The following is a 24,729-nucleotide window of genomic DNA, read 5'->3' as shown; positions in this document are numbered from 1 at the left end:
CACTGACAAGAACTTTTTTTTCTTAATGACATTAAACACAACTGCTACAGGGGAAAAACATGATACACAGGAGGCACCAAACTTCAGTTTCATAATTGATCCTGACAACAACCGAAGTAAACTGGGGTCGAATTAGATGCAAAACTACAGGTTATTTCAGGCTCTTTTAGTTACAAGTGAACTATGTAAACAGCACAAGTCTACTCTGCACTGTTAAGACCCCTGTGGTGAGAATGTCATCACAGATGAAGAAAGCTTGGTAGGCAGTTCAGTGCACAGAGCCCTTACTCAAATAAAACAATATGGCAAGAATTCTACACGAAAATTAGATTTAAGAGGCCAACACCAAATATGAGATACGTAGCGTTTAAAAACAAATTCAAACGCCAGATTCTAAGCACTACCATCTTTAAGGCGAACATGCCTGATAATGAGTTTTCTTTGGCTTTGTTTTTCTTCTTAAAGAATACCATGTTAACCGCTAGGGAACAGTTCTCTCCTCCCCCAGTCCAAGAGATTTAATTAAGCTGCTAAAGCTTTGGAAAAATAGAATTATTTGAGCAAAGAGGAAATGTGATTGTCACATTTTCAAGATAACCCATCACTCATTAGATTTGGCAAAGGCGATGCTCCCGTGACATGTCAGTCTTAGACCTTCCAGCACCAGGGAGGCAAGAGCGTGAGACTTCAGACTTCTGCCCAAGCCAACAGCCATCCCTTTACTCCCTGGTGATCGGTGGGCAATAAGACACTACAAGGCTAGATATTCCAGCAATACTTAGTTCTAACTATGCTATAGTTTCAAAGTTGGATGTTCGTCTGTCCCACTCCATCAAGCTGATTTACGCAAACTTGGAGAAGTGACTGACGTTGTAAATGCCAACTGAAATAACAGATTTTGACTCTTGCCTTTGAACAGAACTTCTCCTTTGCATTTTGGCCCCAGACTCGCAACCAAATTTCCAAGAAAAGAGACTCCTTGACTGGACAGAAATGGTAAACACTTAGGGACATCCATCTAAATTTACTGATAACAATGACTAAGTTTCTCCCAAGTCAGTTTCTAAAGCAGAGTAGGATGTTTATGTTAGATTACTTGCAGACAAAGATGGGGCTGATGGAGCAACAAAACCTGACAGGCAGCGAGCCCAGTATCACAGGCTGTGCCATAGCAACTAGGTACAACCTTCACAGAGAGTGAACAAGAGCACAGATGCCAAACTGCAAAATCTCCCAAGAGATGTCTAGAGCTGTCTGTAAAGAGAATAACAAACTCCAAAGACATTAAGGTAGCTGCACAAAGCTCGTCAACTTAGCTTAGAGTACTATTCCTTAAGATCAGGTAATGCTTTGTGCACGGGCTTCATCAAAACTATTTTTCATCAAAACTATTTTAAATCCACTTTAGTAGTTTTGTAAAACTGTACATCCTCTGACCAAGTGAGGAGGTGGTAACATCTGGATCAAAAGGCACCTCTTATTAACTAATAACGGAGACAAAGGACAGCTTCCCAAAGTCTCTTCCATAGGATGGAGGCTCACTAACTCGCCAACTCATACTCAAAGCTGGGTTCAGCAGATGAGACTGAAGACCAACTGACACCTCTCAATAGCACTGCCTTCTGGCCTGTCCTAGAGTCAAGACTCTGGGTGGGCAGCTCTTCAGTAAAGAGTGCAATGAGGCTGTTCTTAAGAGGCATCTCTATGTCAAACAGGATACAGGAATATGCCAGTAGAGCCCTAAGATCACTGGGGAAACAAGGAAGGAAGGAAAATCCTTGAAGAAAGACAGAGAAGGCAATCAGTCACAATACCACAAATCAAAAGAGGTTGTTAGTCACCAGTCTTCTGTTAAGAGTTAAGCTATCTAAGACTTAGAAACACTACTGTGCAAAATAAATTTAATGAAGAATGGAAAAAAAAAAAAGCCAAAAAAGGCAGCCAGTAGGTACAAAAAGAAGAGAAGATTTACACTTTTAATTTGTCCTTTCAACTACTTCAGATGTCCTGGATTACCAACTTTAAAATACTGACAGGTATTCAGAGATTCAAATAAAAAAAGTAGAAGGGTTGTTAAAAGTGACTTGTATCCATTTATAAGTCATCAGCAATAATTAAAACTGGTTTGCAGCCTGATAAAGAACCTCTTCCTTCAAGAGATTAAAGAATGATTTCTTTTGGGCACCAGAAGTAGACTTCACCTCTGCACAGAGGTGGCTCTTTGCTTGAGCCGGGATGTTCTGACTTAATGCTGGCTTTCAGGAGGCAGCCACCTTTAATTTAAATTAAAAAATTAAAACTATGCCAACTCAACACTGCTTAAATGCACACACACACAAAAACAAAGAACCTTATACAAAAAATTTCAAGTCAGCAATATGCATTTCCAAAAGGTGACAAGTTCTTTAAATAAAAATATTGTGAAAAATAAAATTCGAAATCTACAAAGCATGGAACAGCAGAAGATGAGATGCTGCTCTGGACAGGACCCTGGGTAGGGTCCTTCACTGCTGATGGGAGGAGACAAATGGACCGTATGGGAAATCTGGTAGACGCTGGAACCGATGGTGGCTTCGCTTATTCCGGTCAACCCACTGGGTCAGACTGTATCTTTGCAGAGATTTCTGTCGGAACCGGGCGTAGTTTCTATCAGGAAAGGGGGAAAATAAAAAGAGGACAGATGAGGGTTTCGGCTGGAATGGCTATTTATACACAAAAAAAGGCCAAGATAACTATTTAAAGAATATTGTTATTTTAGAAAATTGGATATTCATATTTTGATTCTCACAATTTTAGAAATTTGTATTATCTTTCTGATATGAAAGTCATTCTGTAAGCATTTCCCTTCAATTTCCAAAGCCACCTAATTCCCATATAAGTATTATGGTAACATGGTCCACATACATGAATGTTCTAAGAAAAACCAGTGTGTAGTATATAGTAATGTTTAAGTGGGAAAAAACCATTTCTTTCCTCAGGAAACATTCAAGACAGGATTTATACTTTGTTGCTTGCATCAGATCCGTACCTCCAACAGGACCTCACTGTCTGACACAGCTCAAGGTTGCTCAGGACACAGCAGTTAAAATTAGAATAAAATTCCCAGAGAAGGTAAGGCATCACATGAGTATCACATTGTAAGTTAGGAGACTGAACAGACTCAAAGACTGAGAGCCTCCTTTAGTCTTATACTGGGCTAGGGCTTAGAGCAGGACCCTCTGAGTTAATTTCATCCCATTCTCAACTCAGCTGTTCCTATAAACACCTGGGGAGCTTTTTATTTTTTTCTTTTTCAAGATACAGATTCTTGGCCCCTCTCTCCACCTTTAGACTTAATAACTTAAGAGTCCCTGGACATCTGTATTTCTAGGTATCTCCATAGGTAATTTTGTGGAAGAGCCAAAGTTGAAAGTAATTTTAGCAGCACTTAGCATTTATCTAGCCCTATATGCAAATACTTGCTGAATTCTTTAAACATGTCACCTCATTTAATCCTAATGACAATCCTACCAGCAAAGTTACTCCAATTTAAACTCCTTGTACAGATTTAGGAAACTGAGCCTCAGATAAAGTAACTTCCCCAAGGTTATATAGTTGAGTAAGTAGAAGGGCCTAGATTTGAATTCACATCTGACTGCATAATTTAATAACTATTACACAACACTGCTGTTCTAAGAACCGCTGTCATTTTGGTTACTATAGAGGAAATGCTGAGTGTAAAGGCCGGATGTGGGAGCACATCTGATATACTTGGAAAATAGCGGGGAAGCCAGTGTGACCAGAGCAGACTTGAGCAAAGTGAACAGTAGAGGAGAGGGCGTTGATGAGCTAACCAAGCCAGGTTAGACCATGCAGATAGGCACTTGCAGGGGATCATGGAGATGGGAAGCCACTGGAAAATTCTGAGCAAAGAGAATCTGACTTATGCTTATGGCCGACAATCTCTTTGGCTGCTCAAGTTGAGAACAGTACACAGGCAAGGGCAGAAGTAGGAAGATCATTTAGGAGACTTGCAACAACCCAAGTGAAAATGATTGAGAAATGGTCAAGTTCTGGATAATATACATAAGAGCTTATAGGATCTGCTGATGCACTGACTATGGAGTAAGGACTTACAGGTGACTCCAAGGTTTCTGAGTAATTGGATCAAGTAACCGAATAGAATTGTAAAACAACAATGCATCAAGAAACCAGAAGATTTCAAGACTAGAAAGACCCTTTGAGGTCAATTAGTCTAATATCTTATTTTACTGTTGATAGGACCAGAGAAATGAAGTAATTGGATCACAATCATGTAGCTAGTTAAAAAGTGCAAAGCTAGGATCAAATCCCAAGTTTCCTGAATTATAGTCCAATTCTTATTCCATTATACTATCTCACTTCTTTTCTACCTCTGTAGTTAAACAACAATTACAGCCCCATGCCCTACCACAATTCTCCCGCAGCAAAATTCTACCCTTTTCTTGCTTCTTCTAAATACCCACTTACCGCCTGGTGAGGTCTGAAGGGTGCTGCCATTTCTGGTTGTGCATGTGATGAACTTGATCCATCAAGGCACACAGCTCCCCCAAGGTACCTGTGACACAGAGAGATCAGTGGTGAGGAAGCAGCTCAGGGAACTACCATGTCAGCCTAGGTCAAAATATGTGCTTTTAGGAAAAGAGAAAATAGGCACTGGTTCTAAAACTATTTATGATTATCACAAGCACAAAAACTACAAGCCAGAGAAGAAACCTTGCTCTTGGATGATATGAAGATGAAGCAGCAATAATGACAGCCACCATTCGTTCATTCAACATTTATTAGCTCCTATAATATGTGAGAATCTTTACTGGGCCCCAGAATATGGTGCAGACGAGACACTGGACCTATCCAATGATGTTTATACAGGAGACAGGCAATTCCAAAGCTGTGCTAAGTGTAGTGTCAGGAGGAATACGTGATGCTATATGAACAGAAAGACTGGAGAATGGGGGTTTAAAAAAGTCCCGTCCAGGGGAAGTAAATTATAAGCAGGGATCTAAAGGATGTATAGAAGTTAATGAGGTAAAGGGGTGGGAGGTAGGAGTAGCCAATAGAAATAGCTAATATAAAGGCCCAGAGACACAAGACAGTGAAACATTCAAGAAACAAGAGAAGTTGAGAATAGAAGGTGGGTGGGGGCTTTCTGCTTAACAAGAAAAATCACTGGAGGCAATTTCTCAAACACCTAGGATCCAGGCAAGGTCCTAGGCACTTTAGATATTATCTTACTAATTCTGAAAAAATACCTTGAATGGAGATAGATTTTATTAACATCATTTGAGAGATGGGAAACTGTGGCTCAGGGAGGTGAACCTGCCTTAAATGATTATTAAACTGGACTCAAAACCGGCTCCTGTTAGGTTCTATGCTTTTGTCACTTTGATAACACTTATTTTGCACTTAAGGGCTAAGACTTAGGCTGAAGCTCACAAAAGCAAAACTTATGGTTAGAATAAAATAATTCCCCTTGACCAGTGGCTCTCAAATTTTAACACGCATCAAAATCAGCTGCAAATATAAAGCAGGTGCTGGGCCCCACCCCTAGCTTCTGTAGGTTTGGAGTGTGACAGGAGAATTTGCTTTTCTAACAAAGGCCCAAGTGATGTGCTGCTGCTGGTCTGGATATCACACTTTGAGAACCACTGTCCTAGACAGTGGAAACCTTTCTTCCAGCGGCTTTACATATTTCTCATTACCTTTCCTACTCTGCTCTCAGAAACCAAGAGCTGTCCAACTAGGCTACAGATCATCTTTTCAAGTTCTGGTGAAAGATATTTACTCAACTTTTACAACCCATTTAATTTATTTGAAGCCTCAAAAAGCCCAACTCTGTAGAAAAAGTATATACTTTGCAATTACGCATACTTGAGTTAAAATTCCAATCCAGCCACTAACTAGCTCGGTGACCCTGGGCAAATCATTTCACTTACCTATGAAATGTGGACAGTAGTAATATTTTGCTTGAAGTTGAATATTAGAGATATAGTACATAAAAGATCTAGCATACTTCCTGGCACACAGGCAGCGTGCAGTAAGTGGTAGCTATTATCATTATGTTACAGCCTCAGGACTGTTAGTTTGCAAAGACTCTTCCTATGATAGTCAATCACCTATTTACATGGAAAAATGCCTATTATATGCATCAGTCTACATATAAACTATGACGTTTTACAACACTCAGCTGAAATTCTCTAACCATAATGAGACGATACTTTTCAGGAAAAATTTAAGATTCATTACATTAAAAATTTCTATGCAGTTTAAAAAAGCACAACCAAGGGAAAAAGAAGGTAACTGACAAGATGAAAAGTATACTTGAAATGTATTTGCAAGGGTTTACTGTCCTTATTCTATAAAGATCAGTCTCCTCATGAAACAAACAAAAGAGATCAAGGACATGAATAGGTAATTCACAAATGTAATATAGTAATCAAGGTTGTTGTTCAGCTGCTAAATCATGTCCAATGCTTTGTGACCCAGTGAACTGCAGCACACCAGGCTTCCCTGTCCTTCACTATCCCAGAGCTTGCTCAAACTCATCCATGAGTAGATGATGCCATCCAACCATGTCCTTCTCCTCATGCCCTCAGTCTCTCCCAACATCAGGGTCTTTTTCAATCAATAAACACAACAAAAAGATGTTCAATTTCATTAATATAAAAATAAAACATATTAATCTCACTTCTTGAGAAGGAAATACAAATCAGAAATGAGTTTTCCCTTTAAGAGAGAGGTAGCTTTTGATTAGAAAATCCTTGGCCAATTTGATTTGTTAAGCTAAAATCAAAGTTTTCTATTCAAATTGCCTTTCCTTTATCATACTTTCACATCATTAGCAGCCCCCTTCTTCTACCCCCCACAAAAAGAACATTTCAATGTTCTTTGGCGAGGAAATCAGATTTGTAAGAATTTCAAGATACATTTTTTTCTGACAAAGCATCATCAAAGGAGGGCTGGCAAGATATGAAAAGTCTAGTGTCCAATCTCAAAATGGAACATGATAATCTTCAAACCATGTCCTTCAGCTCACTCAACTCTTCCACCTAGACTCAACTGTCCTGATGATGGAGACTAAAGATACACCATAAACCTCCAACAAAGAAACTCATTCACTTTAAGAAAAGAAAATGGCTGATTGATTAGGCCCAAGTATTCCAAGTATTCAACTGCTAGCATTTACCATGTATCAGGCAGTATTCTATGTGCTTTACATATATTAGCTCATTTATTCCTTACAACAATCTTATAAGGTATTTCCTCCAATTTACAAATGAAGAAACTGAGGCACAGAGAGGAAATTCAAACAGCTAGTTACAGAGTCCGAATTCCAACAAAATAATACCATCACAGGGTTGAGTTTCCTTAAACATTTTCTAGGACTGACATTTCACTGTGGGGATTAGAAAACAAGAATCATATATTGCAAAATGTCTTGTATATCCAGTTGGTACCTAACACAGCATTGAATAAACAAAGGCCCAAAAATTAGCTTATGCATCAAGAAATGTTAATTTTCATTAGCACTATGAACTTATTGATGTACCAGGGTAAGCTTTATTATTAGTAAGACAATGATCTAGAGATACTGGGAACTAATATTTTTCAAGTATGTATTATGTACCAAGCACTCAGCTAACTGCTTTGCATTGTTGCTGTTGTTCAGTCACTCAGTCATGTCCGACTTCGCAACTCCATGGACTACAGCACACCAAGATTCCCTGTCCTTCATCATCTATCGGAGCTTGCTCAAACTCATGTCCAACGAGTCGGTGTATATATCCTATCATTTAATCCCAACACCTACATGAGGCAAATTACATAATCTCCATTTTATTCATGAATAAACTGAAACTTAGAAAAGATACTCATCTGTCTGTGCATGCTAAGTTGCTTCGTTTGTGCCTGACTCTTTGCATCCCTATAGACTGTAGCCTGCCAGGCTCCTCTGTCCATGGGATTCTCCAGGCAAGAATACTGAAGTGTGTTGCCATTTCCTACTCCAGGAGATCTTCCCAACCCAGGGATTGAACCTCCATCTCCTCCAACTCCTGTGTTGCAGGTGGATTCTTTCCTGTTGAGCCACTGGGGAAGCCTGATACTCAACTATCATCAAGTAAATGGGAAAGCCAGGATTCAAACCCATATGGAGCTATTAATCCAAAAACCTTATTTCAGCTCATAGCTTCAGTCTCTTCTTCCTACAAATTTAGAGATGCTAACAAGAATGGAAACACTTTACTTTTCTCTTCTCTTCATAGTTTTTAACAGATGGGCTTTCTTGGACCAATAATCAGGACCACGGTTTTATTTTAAGTCGTGGCTAAAAGGTGGTGAAGACCGTCCTTTGTTTTGTGGCTAAGAATGAAATTCATCTAAGAATGAAATTAGGAGGAAAAAACCTCAACATTTCAAACATGGGATCAGCAGTTCACTGAAACCTTAATCTATAAATATGCAGCTGACTGATTTAAGGGAAAATCCAGTCTAGTAATTATCCTTAATAGGTTAAAAGTAAATCAATTATTGTAATATAATTGATAATGTTGAATGCTTGCTATGCCAATGGCCCTTCTGACAGGTCTTACTCATCACCATACTTTGTACCATGTGACCAAGAACAAAGACTCTCTCTGCTGGCTAATGATCTAAGAGCTGGCCTAGCACCAGCAGATCATTAAGTGAATCAATCAGATACTCTCCCTTGGAATGTGAACAAGAGCCTAAATAATAAGAAGACAGAGAACAGCACACACAGGCAGGGCTCTAGGACAGGATGGACACTTGAGATAGCTAGTAAAGAGCAGCAGAAGCACTAGTTATGGAGACAGATTAGAAGGATCAGGATCAATAACTCAGCAGGGAAAACCTATTATATAGGAAACAAAAGGCACTTGTTTTGAAGGGGCCTAGCTCTATGGCTGATTCTTCTTTAGTATGAGACAGAGCTACATTGTTGAGCCTCTAATCTTCCTCTTTTCCTATAAATCCTTAAATTCAGTTACTTAAAGGCAATCACAATGTCTCTATTTAATGTAATAAAAAAATACCTAGTACAGGGGAGGGAATGAAAAAGGAAAGGAAAAAAAACTGTGCTACAGGGTTACAGGCTACTGCTTTTCAGTTCATTCGCTCAGTCCTGTCTGACTCTTTGTGACCCCATGGCCTGCAATACGCCAGGCTTCCCTGTCCATCACCAACTCCTGGAGCTCGCTCAAACTCATGTCCATTGAGTTGGTGATGCCATCCAACCATCTCATCCTCTGTCGTCCCTTTCCCCTCCCGCCTTCAATCTTTCCCAGCATCAGGATCTTTTCCAGTGAATCAGTTCTTTACATCAGGTGGCCAAAGTACTGGAGCTTCAGCTTCAGCATCAGTCCTTCTAATGAATATTCAGGATTGATTTCCTTTAGGATTGACTGGTTGATCTTCTTGCTGTCCAAGGGACTCTTTTACAAAGAGATTAATTAAATAGGAGTAGGGAATTCCCTGGCAGTCCAATGGTTAGGACTCTGAGCTCTCACTGCTGAGGGCCCTGGGTTCAATCCCTGGTAGGGGAATTAAGATCCCACATCCCACAAGTCATGTGGTACCATCAAAACAGAAAAAAGAAAAAAAAAAGATTAACCGGAAAGCAAGAATGCAAACATGTCACCTCCGGGTCAATGGAACTATGATAAGGGATTTCACTTGCAGTCCAGTGGTTAAGACTCCATGCTCCTAATGCAGGAGACACAGGTTCAGTCCCTGCGCTCAGAACTAACATCCCACATACCATGAAGTATGGCCAAAAAACCAGCAAACAAACAAAAAAAAACCCCTATGATGATTTAGTACAAATCTTGACTGGTTTTCCATGCACACAAGGCAAAAAGCGAAAAAAATAGAAGTTACATAATTCACTTCTGCAGTGATGTATTATATAGGGGATACTGAATGATGTATGAATGCCCTTAACAGTACTGGCAAATACAGAAACAGAATTTACATAACCACTGCTGCTTATGATCTTCAGCAAAAATCAAAGCAGAGACTTCTAATCATAACGAATGGGCATATCTCTACTGCAAGCAACTAGAGACTAGGCAAAATGTATGAAACAACTGTTTTCAGACTGCTCAGAATTGTGATCTGTAAGGGAAGGTAACAGATTCCTTTAGTCTTAAAGGAAATCAGTCCTGAATATTCATTGGAAGGACTGATGCTGAAGCGCCAATACTTTGGTCACCTGATGCAAAGAACTGACTCATTGGGAAACACCCTGATGCTGGGAAAGATTGAAGGCAGGAGGAGAAAGGGACTACAGAGGATGAGATGGTTGGATGGCATCACCGACTCGATGGACATGAGTTTGAGCAAGCTCCGGGAGTTGGTGATGGACAGGGAAGCCTGGCGTGCTTCGGTCCATGGGGTCGCAAAGAGTCGGACACAACTGAGCGACTGAACTGAAATGAAAGGAAGGGAAACAAGTGAGATGAGACTCAAAATTTCCTATGAGTCTAGGAGCTTATAATTTTTTAAAATTAAAATACTGTTTTTTAAATGAAGGCCCAACAAACATAAAATAAGTAAACAAAAGCAAAGAGACTTCATCACCAGCAGATCTGCACCATGGGAAACTAAAAGGAGTTCACCAGGAAAAAAGAAAATGTGAGACGGAAACAAATCAAGAGCACTGGAAATGGAAATATGTGAGTAAATATAAAAATCCTTTTCTCATTTAAAAAACATTTTAAAAAGATATCTGTCTTGGGACTTTCCTGGAGGTCCAATGGTTAAGACTTCTCACTTCCCGTGCAGAAGGTGTGGGTTTGATCCCTGCTTAGGGAACAAAGATTCTGCATGTCATGCAGCATGGCCAAGAAATTAAAAAAAATAACTACTTACATTAAAAGCAATAATATATTGAAGAGTTTATAATATATGTATATATGAAATCAATAGCAAAAAAGTGCAGATTTGGAAGGGTACTGCTGTCAGGGCCTTCCAGTATATATTAAAGTGTTAGTCATTCAGTCCTGTCCAGCTCTTTGAGACCCATGGACTGTAGGCTGCCAGGCTCCTCTGTTCATGGAATTCTCCAGGCAAGAATACTCTAGTAAGTTGCCATTCCCTTCTTCAGAGGATCTTCCCGACCCAGGGATGGAACTCAGGTCTCCTGCATGGCAGGCATATTCTTTACCATCTGAGCCACCAGGGAAGCTTAACAGTATAAGTGGTAACTATTTGAAGGTAGAGTGATTAAAGATGTGTACTGTAATCTATAGAGCAACAGTTCTCAAAGTATGTCCTATGGTCCCCAGGAGTTCTCAGTTCTCTTCAAAGCCTTCACAAGATCAAAACTATTTTCATAACAATACTAAAATGTTATTTGCTTTTACTACTTGTAACTTACCAGTGTACTGGGGAGTTTTCAAGAGGCTACATGACATGATATGGAACCCAGAACCACATATGAGAATCTGGTAGTTTTCTATTAAGCCAGATATTAAATGTAATCATTGCATTCTTCTCCCTAAAATTTTTTTAAAATTCTTTTTATTTATTTACTGAATTTATTTGGCTGTACCAGGTCTTAGTTATGGCATATGGGATCTTAGTTCCCTGACCAGGGACTGAACCCAGGCCCCCTGCGTTGGGAGCATGGAGTCTTTTTAGTCACTGGACCACCAGGAAAGTCCCAAAATTTTGGCTTTGTTTTGAAAATTACAGTTATTTCTAATAAAAACACTATGTTAACATGCAATGAATTTGTTACCTTAAAATACATGAATAAACATTTTAATAATTTACCAGTTATCTGGTTGCATAAAGATAGATACAATGCACACAAACAAACACTTTGGGACTCTCAATTTTTAAGAGTATGAATAATCTGTAAAACTGCAAATGAGTCCTGAGACCAAAAACTTTGAAAACTACTATCCTAGAACCACCACTGAAAATAAAACAAAGAGGTATAGGTAGTAAGTCAAGCATGGAGATAAGAGAAAATACTTAAAAATACTCAAAAAAAGCAGGAAAAGATGAAAGAAGAAACAACTGGTAGACAAACAGAAAACAAGTGATAAATGTTAGATTTAAATCCAACCATGCTGATAATTATATTAAATATAACCGAAATAACACCTGAATTAAAAGACAGACTGTGAGACACTAGGGGAAAAAAGCAAGACCTAACTATATGTTGTCTATAAGACATCCATTTTAAACACAAAGATATAGCTAGGTTAAAAGGATGAAAAAAAACATACCATGCAAACACTAGTCAAAAGAAAGCTCAAATGGCAATATTAATATTAGACAAATAAGACTCCAAAACAAGAAATATTACTAAGAGTATAGAGAGTTCATAATGATAAAGGAATCAATTTTATGTCAATATTATGTCACAAGGACATAATATTCCTAAACATATTACGCATCAAATTGCAGAGTTTCAAAATACATGAGGCAAAAATGACAGAACCGAAAAGAGAAATAAAAACATCTTCAACTAGGGTTAGAGATATGAACACTTCTTTTTTAATAAAACAATCTGTAAGGATATAGAATTGAACACCACTATCAACCACCAAAACCTCATTGAAATTTATAGAACACTTTACCAAAATCAGAATATACATTTTCAAGTACACATGGAACATTCACCAAGATAGACCATATGCTGGCCTATAAAGTAAGCCACAGTTTATTTAAAAGGACTGAAATCACACCAAGTATATTCTCTAACCGTAAGAGAATTAAATTAGATACAATAGGAAGATAGCTGAAAATTCCTAAATATTTGGAAATAAAGCAACACACTTCAAGAAATCACAAAGGAAATTAGAAATTGCTTTGAAAGAAATGAAAATGAACACACATCAAATTTGTGAGATGCACCTAAGTAGCACTTAAGAGGGAAATCTGAGACTTTAAATGCTTACAGGAGTTAGAAGGTCTCAAACCAGTGCTCTAAGTTTCCACAATAAAAGCTACAGAACAAGAGCAAATTAAACCCAAAGTAAATGGAAAAGAAATAATAAAGTGAAGAAAAGAAAATAGCCAAAAATAATATAGAAATATGAAACTAAAGACTTACTTTTTAGGAAAAAATAAAATTAATAAAGCTTTAACTAGATTTAAGAAAAAAAATGACAAATTACCAATATTAGAAATGAAACAGTGAACATCACTACAGATCCTACAGTAAAGAAATAATAAGGAAATATTAAGAATAATTTTATGCCAATAAAGTAATCAACTTAGATAAAATGGACAAATTCCTTGTAAGAGAAATTACTAAAATGGACTCAAGATGATAAAGAAATTCTGAAAAGCCCTATATCCACTATTAATACATCTGTAGTTAGAAACCCTGCCAGTAAGAAAAGTCCAGGCTTTATGAGTAAATTCTACCAAACATATAAAGGAAGAAACAATACCAATCCTGCAACAAACTGAGAAACTGAGAAGAAAACAATTCCCAACTAATTTTATGAAGCCAGCATCACCATGATACTTGAACCAGAAGAGGACAATACATACAAGAAAAATTAAAGACCAATATTCGTTATGAACAAGACAAAAAAAAACCTAAAAAGACTAGCATATTGACTAAAGATAATTCATCAAGACCTAGTGAGATTATCCCAGGAATGCACGTTGGTCTAACAGACAAAAAAAGGTCAATAAATGTAATACACATTACAGAAAAAAAGGAGAAACACCACGACTCAAGTAAAGTTCATTCGACAAAGTTCACTTATTCATGATAAAAACTCCCACAAAACTACTAATAAAAAGGGAACTTCCTACCTGATAAAGAGCATCTATGATAAAGCTATATCTAATGTATCATACTTAATGTACTAGAGGTCCTAGAGGTCCTAATAATGTACTAATGTATGATAAAGGTGCTATCAGGCAAGAAATAAAAAGCTTACAGATCAGAAAGGAAGGAGTAAACTGTCCTTATTTGCAGATAAGGTCATGTTAACATAGTCTAAGGAGTCTATTAAAAAGTTACTAGAAGTTAACAGAAAAATTTAGCATGGTTGTAGGATGTTAAGTTCAACATAAAAAATCAATTGTAAAAAAACCCAACACAACCATCTCATCCTCTGTCATCCCCTTCTCCCAGAAAAGCCAAATAAATAAAATATATATATATATATATATATATATATAGTCTGTATATGCTAGCAATGACCAGCTAGAAATTGAAATTTTATCAGTTACAATATCATAAAAAGCATAAATGCTTATGAATTAATTTAACAAAGTATGTACAAGACCTGCACAAAAAACTGCTAAGAAATTAAACACAGAAATAAATGGAGATATATCCTCATCCATGATCCTCATCATGCATTGGAAGCCTCAAAATCATTATAATATCAACTTTCCCCAAACTGCTCTACAGATGCAACACAATCCCAATGAAATACCCAACAGGTATTTTTTTTTAAACAAATTGACATGCTAAAACTGATTTTTTAAAATTATGGAAATTCAAAGGACCAAACAATTTTAAGACTTACTATAAAGTTATAGTAATATTGACATAAGAAAAGATTCATATACCAATGGAACAGACAATTCAGAAATAAATCCATGGAAAATATAATCTTTTTAATGTTAGAACTAGATACTCATATTTAAAAACAAAACAATCACAACAAAAAGCCTAAGACTTTGCCTTACAAAAGCCATAAAATAGTATAATCACTTTGGAAAACAGTTTGGAAGTTTCTTATAGAGTTAAAAAAAGACAGATATTAAATGACTCAGTAATTCCACTAATTATTTACCTTAGAGAAATGAACACATTAACACAAAAATCCCATATATGTATGTTCATAGATGCTTTATTCATAATAACAAAAAACTAGAAACAGAAATGTCTATCAACAAATGACTAAACTGTGGTATATTTATACAAGGAAAAATTCAGCAGTGAAAAACTACTGATATAGACAACAATATGGAGTCATTTGTTGTTGTTTTAAAAAAACTATTTCAAGTAAAAAAACAAACACAAGAGCACATATTGCATGATTCCATTTATATGAAATCCTGCTGCTGCTGCTGCTAAGTCGCTTCAGTCGTGTCCGACTCTGTGCAGCCCCATAGACGGAAGCCCACTAGGCTCCCCCGTCCCTGGGATTCTCCAGGTAAGAACACTGGAGTGGGTTGCCATTTCCTTCTCCAATGCACGAAAGTGAAAAGTGAAGTCGCTCAGTCGTGTCTGATTCCTAGCGACCCCATGGACTGCAGCCTACCAGGCTCCTCCGTCCATGGGATTTTCCAGGCAAGAGTACTGAGCGGGTTGCCATTGCCTTCTCCGATATGAAATCCTAGAAAAGACAAATCTAATCTACAGTGACCAAAAACAAATCAGTGCTTTCCCAAAGCTGGAGTTGGGGCAGGGACAGACTGACTGGGATGGAGCACAAGGGAAATTTTTAGGGTGATGGGAATCTTTTATCAATTGTGATTGCTATGATGATCTCACAAGTACATAAAACTGTCAAAACTCACCAAAGTGTACACTTAAAAGGGGCTCATTTTATTGCATTAAAACATACTATAATAAAGTTGATTTAAAAAAAGAAAAAGATAAGGCTTATTTCCAGATAAACATACCAGGTTGGCATGAGTTTATCTCCTCTTGCCCCTAACATCCTTCACTAAATTAGAAATGAAAGGTCTGAAATCAATGATCTTAGCAACCATCTAAAGAAAACTAGAAAAAGAAAAGCAAATGAAACTCAAAGTAATCAGAAAAAAGGAAGCAATAAATATCTATCAGAATAGAAATTAGTAAAACAAAAAAATAGAAAAAAAATCAATGAAAAGGCTGTTTTTAAAAAAGAAAAAAAAAAGAGAATAATACTGTTTATAAAGTTTTAAACCAGACTGATTAGAAGACAGAAAACACAAATGATCAATACTAAAAATGGGAAAGATATCACTAGATAATATATAAAAGGCTTATAAGGGAATATTATTAACTGTGAGCCAATGAATTTAACAACTTAAATGAAATAAATTCCTTGAAAGATTACCCAAGTTCACCCCAAAAGGGATACCAGTTTTTCTATACAAATTCTTCCAGAGAATTCTCAATTCATTCTGTTAGGCCAACATTACTTTGCTACCAAGACCACACAAAGAGATTACAAGGAAAGTGCAGACCACATCCCTTGTGAAGATAGACTCATAACAAAATTCATGACAAAATTTTAGCAAATCAACCCAATGCTATTATTATAAAGATAATACTTTAAGACCAAGTACAGAATGCATAAGACCAGGAATGCATGATTGGTTTAACAATGGAAAATCAAAGAATATAATTCTCTAACACTGTATGATTATCTCAATAGATGCAGAAGGATTTAATAAAACCCAACACCCATTTCTAATAAGACCTCTCAAGAGATCTTAAATATGAGGGAACATTCTCAAGTTGATAAAGGGTATTAAAAGAAACATAAAGCTAACATAATAGTTAATGGTGAAATACTAAACGTTTTCCTCTTAAGAGCAGCAGCAAATTACTTGTATTACTTGTATTCAGCACTGTACTGGAGGTTCTAGCCAGCCTAATAAGTCCAAGAAAAATAAACGGCATCCAAATTGGAAATGAACAAGTAAAATGTATTTATTTGCTAATGACATGATTACATATGTAGAAGCTGATGGAATCTACAAAATAGGTACCAAAACTAATAAATTGATTTAGCAAGGTTGTCGGAGAAGGCAATGGCACCCCACTCCAGTACTCTTGCCTAGAAAATCCTATGGACGGAGGAGCCTGGTAGGCTGCAGTCCATGGGGTCTCGAAGAGTCGGACACGACTGAGCGACTTCCCTTTCACTTTCCACTCTCATGCATTGGAGAAGGAAATGGCAACCCGCTCCAGTGTTCTTGACTGGAGAATCCCAGGGACGGGGGAGCCTGGTGGGCTGCCGTCTATGGGGCTGCACAGAGTCGGACACGACTGAAGCGACTTAGCAGCAGCAAGGTTGTAGAATATAAGATCAATGTACAAAAATAAATTGAATTTCCATATACTGCTGCTGCTGCTAAGTCATATCTACCATATCTACCATATGACCCTGTCATTGACAGTATATCCATACAAAGATTTGTACATGAAAGTTTGTAACAGCTTTATTAAATAGCCAAAAACTGGAAACAATCCAAATGCCCATCAACAGAGGAATGGATGGATACACAAACTGTGGTATAGCTATTCAGGGAATACTACTCAGCAATAAAAAGGAGTAAACTACCAAGAATATGATGAATTTCAAAATAATTACTTTTTAAGAAAGAAGCTATGCTCAAAGAAGTGCATAAAATGACAGCACACCAGTGATGGCCTGGGGAGTGGAGGGAACAAGAAAAGACAGAAAGGGAAGAATTACAAAGGGGCACAAAGAAATTTTGGGGTGTTACAGTAGTTTTATTTTGGTTGCAGTTAGTTTCAGGGTGTTTACATATGTCAAAATTTAACAAATTGTATTTAAATTTGTACAGTTTATTGTATTTCATCAATTATAACTCAAAAGAGAAAAAATATCTGGAGATAAATAAATTAATTCATAAAATAAGAATATTCTAAGAAAAAAGGAAAGAAAAACAGGAAAGAATTCTTGGAAATCACAAATGTGAATGTAAAAATAAAGAAGTCAATACAAGAATAGGAAATATCCCAGAAAATATTAACAGAAAAAGAGACAGGTAGAAAAAAGGAAAGAAAAGATAAAAGACATAGAAGATCAGTTCCTGGAAATTCAATATCTAACTATTAGGAATTTCTTAGAGAACAGATTATACAAAGAAGAAACAATTATCAAAGAAATATAAGAACTTCTCAGAATTGAGAAATACATATCCAAATTAAAAAGGCCCACTTAGTGTCTATAAAGTACAAAGAATGGAAGAAAGAAGAAAAATAGCTACATGGACTTCCCTGGTGGTCCAGTGGGCTAAGACTCCGTGCTCCCAATTTAGGAGGCCTGGGGTTCGATCCTGGTCAGGGAACCAGATCCCACATGCTACAGCTAAGAATTCCCATGCCCCAACTAAAGAATCCCACATGCTGCAACTAGAAAGATCCCACAAGCCACAACAAAGATCCTGCATGCCACAACTAAGACCTGACACAACCAAATAAATACTTTAAAAAAAAATGTTAAAAAAAACTGCACCAAGATATCTCAATAATCAGTATAAATTATCAGATACAGTGGATAGAAAAGACTAAAAATTTTCAGAGAGAAAAAACAGGTCACATACAAAGAAATAAAAACTAAACTGAGGGACTTCCCTGGTGGTCCAGTGGTTGGAAATCTGCCTTTCAATGCAGGAGATGAGGGTTCGATCCCTGGTTCAGGAACTAAGATCCCACATGCCCAGGGTTACTGAGCCCCCAAGCTCTAGAGCCTGCAGGCCACAACTAGAGAGAAGCCCACGCCCACAACGAAAGATCCCGCAAGCTAAAACTAAGACCTAGTGTAGCCAAAAACAAATAAATTAATATTTTTTAAAAATTAAACTGAAACCAGATTTCTTAACAGCAACACTGGATGTATGCCTTCAAATTTCTAAGCAAAAATGACTTTTCAATTTAGAATTCTCTATCAAACCATCAATCAAATATGAGGACAAAGACATTTTCAGATATGAAGGAGCCCCACAAATTTATTTCCTATATGCCCTTACTTAGAAATTCTCAAAAAAGAAAAAAGAAATTCTCAAATGTGCTTCACTAAGACAAAGATCAATAAAGAGGAAGAAATGGAATTTAGAAAACAGGATTTAACCCAAAAGGGCAGTAAAGGAAAATACTAAGATGACAGCTCTGCAGCAGGCCTAGAGAACAAGCAGTACAGATTAGAGCAGGAGAACAGAAGGCTCGAGGAAGAAAGTCTCCAAAAAATAATTAAAAATGAATTGATAATTATTGGGTATATCTGAGCATTTCCAGGGGAAGAAGTAAGTGTGAACAACAGTCGCTCAGTCGTGTCTGACTCTTTGCGACCCCATGCACTGTAGTCTGCCAGGCTCCTCTGTCCATGGAATTCTCTAGACAAGAGTACTGGAATGGATTGCCATTTCCTTCTCTAAGGGGAAGGGGAAATACTAATAATGTAAGTTGTACTTGTAAAAAAAATAAACTCATTTGTAATTTTTAAAAAGTGAGCTAATTAACAACTCGAGAAAAACAAATAAATTCAAGAAAGAAAAATGAAGCCATAGTACTATACCACTTGGCTTTGCAGTATACAGTATTTACTTAGTTGTAATACAAATAATGAATACTGATTTAAGACTCATTAGGAAAGCTACCACAGAAAACAGAAAATAACAAGCATTGGTGGGGATGTAGAAAAGCTGGAACTCATGTGCATTGTTGGTGAGATTCCAAAATACTATGGTACAATCACTGTGTTAAACACTATGGAAGTAAAAAATTAGAAACAGAACTACCATATGACCCAGCAACCCCACTTCTGGGGACATATCCAAAGAACTGAAAGCAGGGTCTCAAAGAGGTATGCACACCCATGTCCATAAGCAGCACTATTCACAATAGCCAAGAGGTGGAAGCAATCCAAATGTCCACAAAAGGGGGAATGGATAAACAAAATGTGGTATATTTTATACACACAATGGAATATTATTCATCCATAAGGAAGGAAATTCTGGAACATGCTATACCACAGATGAACCTTGAGGACATTATAATAAGTCAAATAAACCAGTCACAAAAAGTCCAGTATGGTATGATTCTATAAAGAATTAAAATTCATAGAAACAAAATGGTTACTAGGGGCTTTGGAGGAGTGTTGGGGGAAGTTAGTTATTTTTTAATGGGTACAGAGTTTAAGATTTGCAAGACAGAAATGTTTTAGAGATTTGTTTCACAACAACGTGAATAAACAACACTACTAAACTGTACACTTAAAAATGGCTAAAGATAAATTTCATGTTTTATTGTTGTTCAGTCACTAAGCCATGTTCTACTCTTATGTTACTTTTTAAAAATCACAATTAAAAAAAAAGACTTACGGGGTCATGTCAGAAGACATAAGAGCTCACTTAAAGGATTTCTCATTAGTCAAAACCGGAACAAATGAAGCAACAAAAAGGGTCATGACTATAACTGATTAGAAGATACTGATTTTTTAAAAAACCATAATAGTGATACTAAAAAAACATTAAATTCTTTATACAAGAATTAACAACTAGTAATTCTAGAAGAAATGATGTATTTAGGAAACAAACATTTCCTACACAACTCTCTGTGTAGTAGCTAATTCAGACAGAGATCACCAATGAATGTTCAAACCATTAGATGAATAACAGTTGTGCAAGAATTTTCAAATGGTACCAAAGCATCACCCCCAGATAATTTACTAGTTACAAAGGGGAAAATGTACCTTCAAATGGAAAGATGTAGCAGTGAACATTTAACAAAGTGATCAAACTTAGCATCTCTATCAGTGGACCAATCTGTCATTAGATGGTGCCTCCTTACTTGATACAGGATGTATACACAAAGGTATCTATGAATTATTCCAGCTTATTTTAAATGCTTAATCTGAATCTAATCCCTCCTCTAGGCCCAACTTCCAGTTTACAGGAAATACAGTGGATGGAGGAACAAGTTAAACACCACCACAAGGAAACAATCAGACACAATTCAGAAGGAGGGACAATCTACAAAACAAGTGACCTAGATTATGAGAGACTAAGGAGATGATAACCAAACACATGATCCTTGATTAGATTCTGTTTGAACACTTTACAAGACATTTTTGGGAAAACTGGATGGAATACAGACTAGATATTAGATAATTTTAAGGAATTATGATTAAATATAAATTACCAAAACACATGTGAAAATGTTTAATCTCACTAATTATTAGAACAAAATGTTAAAATTTACTCTTAAATTGGTGGCAAAAATTAATACTAGTTTTTGGGGCAGGACAATCTGGTAACATTTAACAAAAGTTTTAAAAATGTTTATATACTTTACCCAGCAATTCCACTTCTAGGCATTCATCCTATAGAAATAAGAGTTGTACATAAACATTTATGAACCAGAATGTTCACTGCAGCATTACTAATGAAAATGGACATAACCTAATTTATCAAGATGGAATAATAATTATATGATTCTTTTAATCATTAAAAACACTTTGAGATATTTAATATGGAAAGGCCCTTAAATATATTAAGTAAATGGAAGAGAGTAGTTATTTTTTGTGATCCTAGAGGGCAGAACTAGGAACTACCACTGGAAATTATAAGGAAGCACAAGTTGGTCAATGTAAGGACTAATTTTCTAACAATTAGAATTTTCTGAAAAGCATCTGAAAAAGAATGAATATATGCACATGTATAACTAAATCACTTTGCTGTACACCTGAAACTAATACAACATTGTATATCACATTAAATAAAAAAGAATTTTCCAAGCAATAAATGGCCTGCTTCATGAGGTAACGGGTTCTGCACTATTAGACGCTAAGCAAAGGCTTAATAATCTTTTTTGGCAAAGATATATGGCATAGATTTACATGGTAGGAGATTAAGGAGAAGATCTTAATGGTACTTTCCAACTCTAAGAATTTATAATCCAATATAAAGTTATCTGTTAGCGGGGATGACAGAAAGGAAGTGGTAGGTATTTCTCTGTAAATGCTATTAATGACCCATGTGGCACTAAACTAAACAGAGATTATACCTATAATAATGGAGTTGAAGGATGATTTAATTATTATATTCTGTATCAGTAATATACAAATTACTGATAAACTGAGAAAGATGATTTAACTTAATGCAGAGGGTTCAAATTGAATTGATAGGAACTAATTTTGAATCTGCCCCCTATTATTTTTCTGTGTCTAATAAGGAGCCTGCAGAGTTAAACTCTTCCAAGGTAAACAGCACTAAACATCTCAAAAAGGACAAGGGGTGCTCTGCTCCTTCTGTTTGCTTCCGGCTGCCCAGAAATTCATATATAAAGAAAGGAGAGAAAGAATATGCCCATATCCCCCCTGCAATATGATATATAAAATCTTTAAATTTTTGAGATGTGGAAAGTGACACAGAATTTAGAATCACACTGGGTTTCTGGAAGGCAGAAGAAAACACTTGAGGCCTATGAAGATTTTAGAGTAGCTGGTAATGTTGAAAATTCTTAGATGTCAAAAAAGAAATTCCCTAAAAGATGCACTTAAAAAAACAAACAAACACCTTTTATCATGGAAAATTTCAAATATACACAAAAGTAGAGAATAGCATATAATAAGCACCCTCACCCTCAATGACTCAGTCATTGAGCTTCATTTATCAACATTTTTGTAAAGCTGTTTTCTCTAATTTTTCAGATTGTTTTTTTATATTGTTTTGTTTTTAGATTTAAAAACAAATACCTGACATCACATTATTTTACCTATAAAAATTTCAGTATGAAAAGACACAATTTCTTGCTAATAATACTAAATATTCAATAAACTTGCTATGGCAATGTACTGTTCTATGTATATTATACCACCACTTACACATATAATTTTCATGTCAGTTAGGCTTCACTGTTATCTTCATCTTATAAATGAGAAAACGGAGTTTTTACTGGCTCAAGGTCACAAAGTCAGTAAAGCAGTGGTGCTAGGGTATGAACCCAGATGTTAACTCTAGACCAGACTTTGTTCTCCCAACCATTAAAGCAACTGACTTTTCTCTTAGTTATTCTAGTTGTTCCTTATGGGATATAGATTGTTGTGATAAAATGGAAGAGGGATTGCTGAATGAGGAAGAGATTGGGAAAGATACAGTAATATGAGCAGCTACTCACTGCTCTTCCCATGAAATTTTCTTTTTAAATGCCCCAAATGAGAAAGGAAAATGTGACTGGATATGATCATTGTCAACTACCTAAGATATAAAAGAAAGTAAGTCACCTTAGAGAGGGGAGCAATGATCAAGTCTCTTCCACAAAGGTTGAATATACATGAACTACTTTTAATCTGCCCCTTTAATGACAGCAGGGGTGGGGTGATGGGGGTGGGGGTGGGGATGTCTTTAGTTTCACACATCCTTTTAGTTCAAGCAAAGGGATCTCACAAGTAGAGGGCCAAGCAATCAGTACAAGTGTACTTAATTGCTTAATGAAATCTGAGGAAAAACATAAAAACCTGGAGTAAAAATTCTTCTGGCTGTTATCTCAGAGTTCTCAACCTTTAGCTCATAGCCTTATAAAACAAAAAAGAAAAAACTACCAAGTAATTCAAGATTTGTCAAAGAAAGGAGAGCTCTCCTTGGATCTTTGGCCAAAAATCCTTCTAAAATCCTCCCTACTGATTTACAATAGATCTTAGAGTAACTGAACTAAATTATCTTCTGAATGGAGGCTGCTTAGGACATCCTTCTTTACCAAACACAAACTCCTTCCCTGTTCCTACTGCACTTCATTCATAGTTCTATTAGAACACTAATCAATATTGCAGGATAATTATGTTTTCTTTCTTTGGACTATCAATTTCCAGAGTCCAAGACCCACCTTACTCTTTACATTTTCAATCCCTTACCTTCAAACTGAGCACTACTGAAAGTACCTGAGAAAACTGTGCTGAATGAACAGAGAAAGAAGCTAAGATGATAGAATATGAACTGATCTTTCTGAGAAGCAATTCTTTCATCAGTATTTTCTAACCTCCATACCTTCAGTATAATTTACAAGCTTCCCTTTAGGAACTAATAGTTTAGGATGAACAAAAACATGAACATGAGGCCTGGAGAAAGAATCTAGCCATTTTGGTTTACAACAGCTTTTAATCAACTAGGAAAAACTCAGACTGAAGATTCTGAACGGTAGTCAACCCTTCCAAGAGCTTTTATTCAGATGCCAAGATGCAAGATGGTATCCAAAATACCTGCTTTTTACTTTTAAAGGCTGAAGGCAACAAGGATAAAAATTTCAAAAAACAAACAAACAAAAAACCCCAATGATTACTAAGCAGTGCCTCGTTGTTGTCATTTCTACTATCTTTCAGACCAAAAAAATCCGAAGCAAAAAAAATCCCAGACAAAAAATGTCTGGTTATAGACCTCAACCATGAGGGAGACTCTTTTCATGTACTGGTATGAGTTGCCTTGGATGCCTCTCTAATACCAGTTAGCCAAACAAGTTTGAGGATTATCTGGTTAGGCAATCCCTTAAAGTGAAAACCTTTGGATAAGGAAATTACCTTTCTCACCAACTTACAAAAATTCAAGATGATCTCCCAGTTTAAGCTATATCACACTGGAATAAAAAAGTCTCATCATATTTTTTACAGGCCATTCTTTGGTTACCATGTTACCTTGGTTTGAATCCACTGGGTCTTCTATATGAGCAATGACATTCCTGAGATAACTTTGCTTCTGCTTTTCCAGGTCTGACGGTGAAAATGTCGGAACATTAGTCCTTTAACAAAGCAAACCAGGAGGAAAAACAATTGGTTAGAACCATGAATATAGTGCTTTGTACAGAGAAGTCATATACTGTTGATGGGTTGTGTGTGCTTAGTTGCTCCGTTGTATCCAACTCTGCAACGCCATGGACTGTAGCCCACCAGGCTCCTTTGTCCATGGGGATTCTTGAGGCAAGAATACTGGAGTGGGTTGCCATGCCCGCCTCTAGGGGATCTTCCCAAA

General features: G+C 36.6%; 1 protein-coding gene across 10 annotated transcripts in view; it reads right to left on the bottom strand.

Annotated features, from left to right (window-relative positions):
* Nucleotides 1–24,729, bottom strand: part of S100PBP (S100P binding protein) — a 33,646-nt gene continuing 8,917 nt past the window's right edge. For all 10 annotated transcript variants that reach the window (XM_070384909.1, XM_070384960.1, XM_070384931.1 and 7 more), the window contains 3 exons: nucleotides 24,396–24,499; nucleotides 4,489–4,576; nucleotides 1–2,646 (listed from right to left, as the gene is read on the bottom strand). In XM_070384909.1, the coding sequence (XP_070241010.1) occupies nucleotides 2,505–2,646; nucleotides 4,489–4,576; nucleotides 24,396–24,499 (334 nt within the window). In that variant the 3' untranslated portion in view covers nucleotides 1–2,504. The remainder of the gene's footprint in view (nucleotides 2,647–4,488; nucleotides 4,577–24,395; nucleotides 24,500–24,729) is intronic.

Source organism: Bos mutus, chromosome 2 (genome assembly GCF_027580195.1).
Source record: "Bos mutus isolate GX-2022 chromosome 2, NWIPB_WYAK_1.1, whole genome shotgun sequence".
NCBI lineage: Eukaryota > Metazoa > Chordata > Mammalia > Artiodactyla > Bovidae > Bos > Bos mutus.
This window is presented reverse-complemented; position numbering and strand designations above follow the sequence as displayed.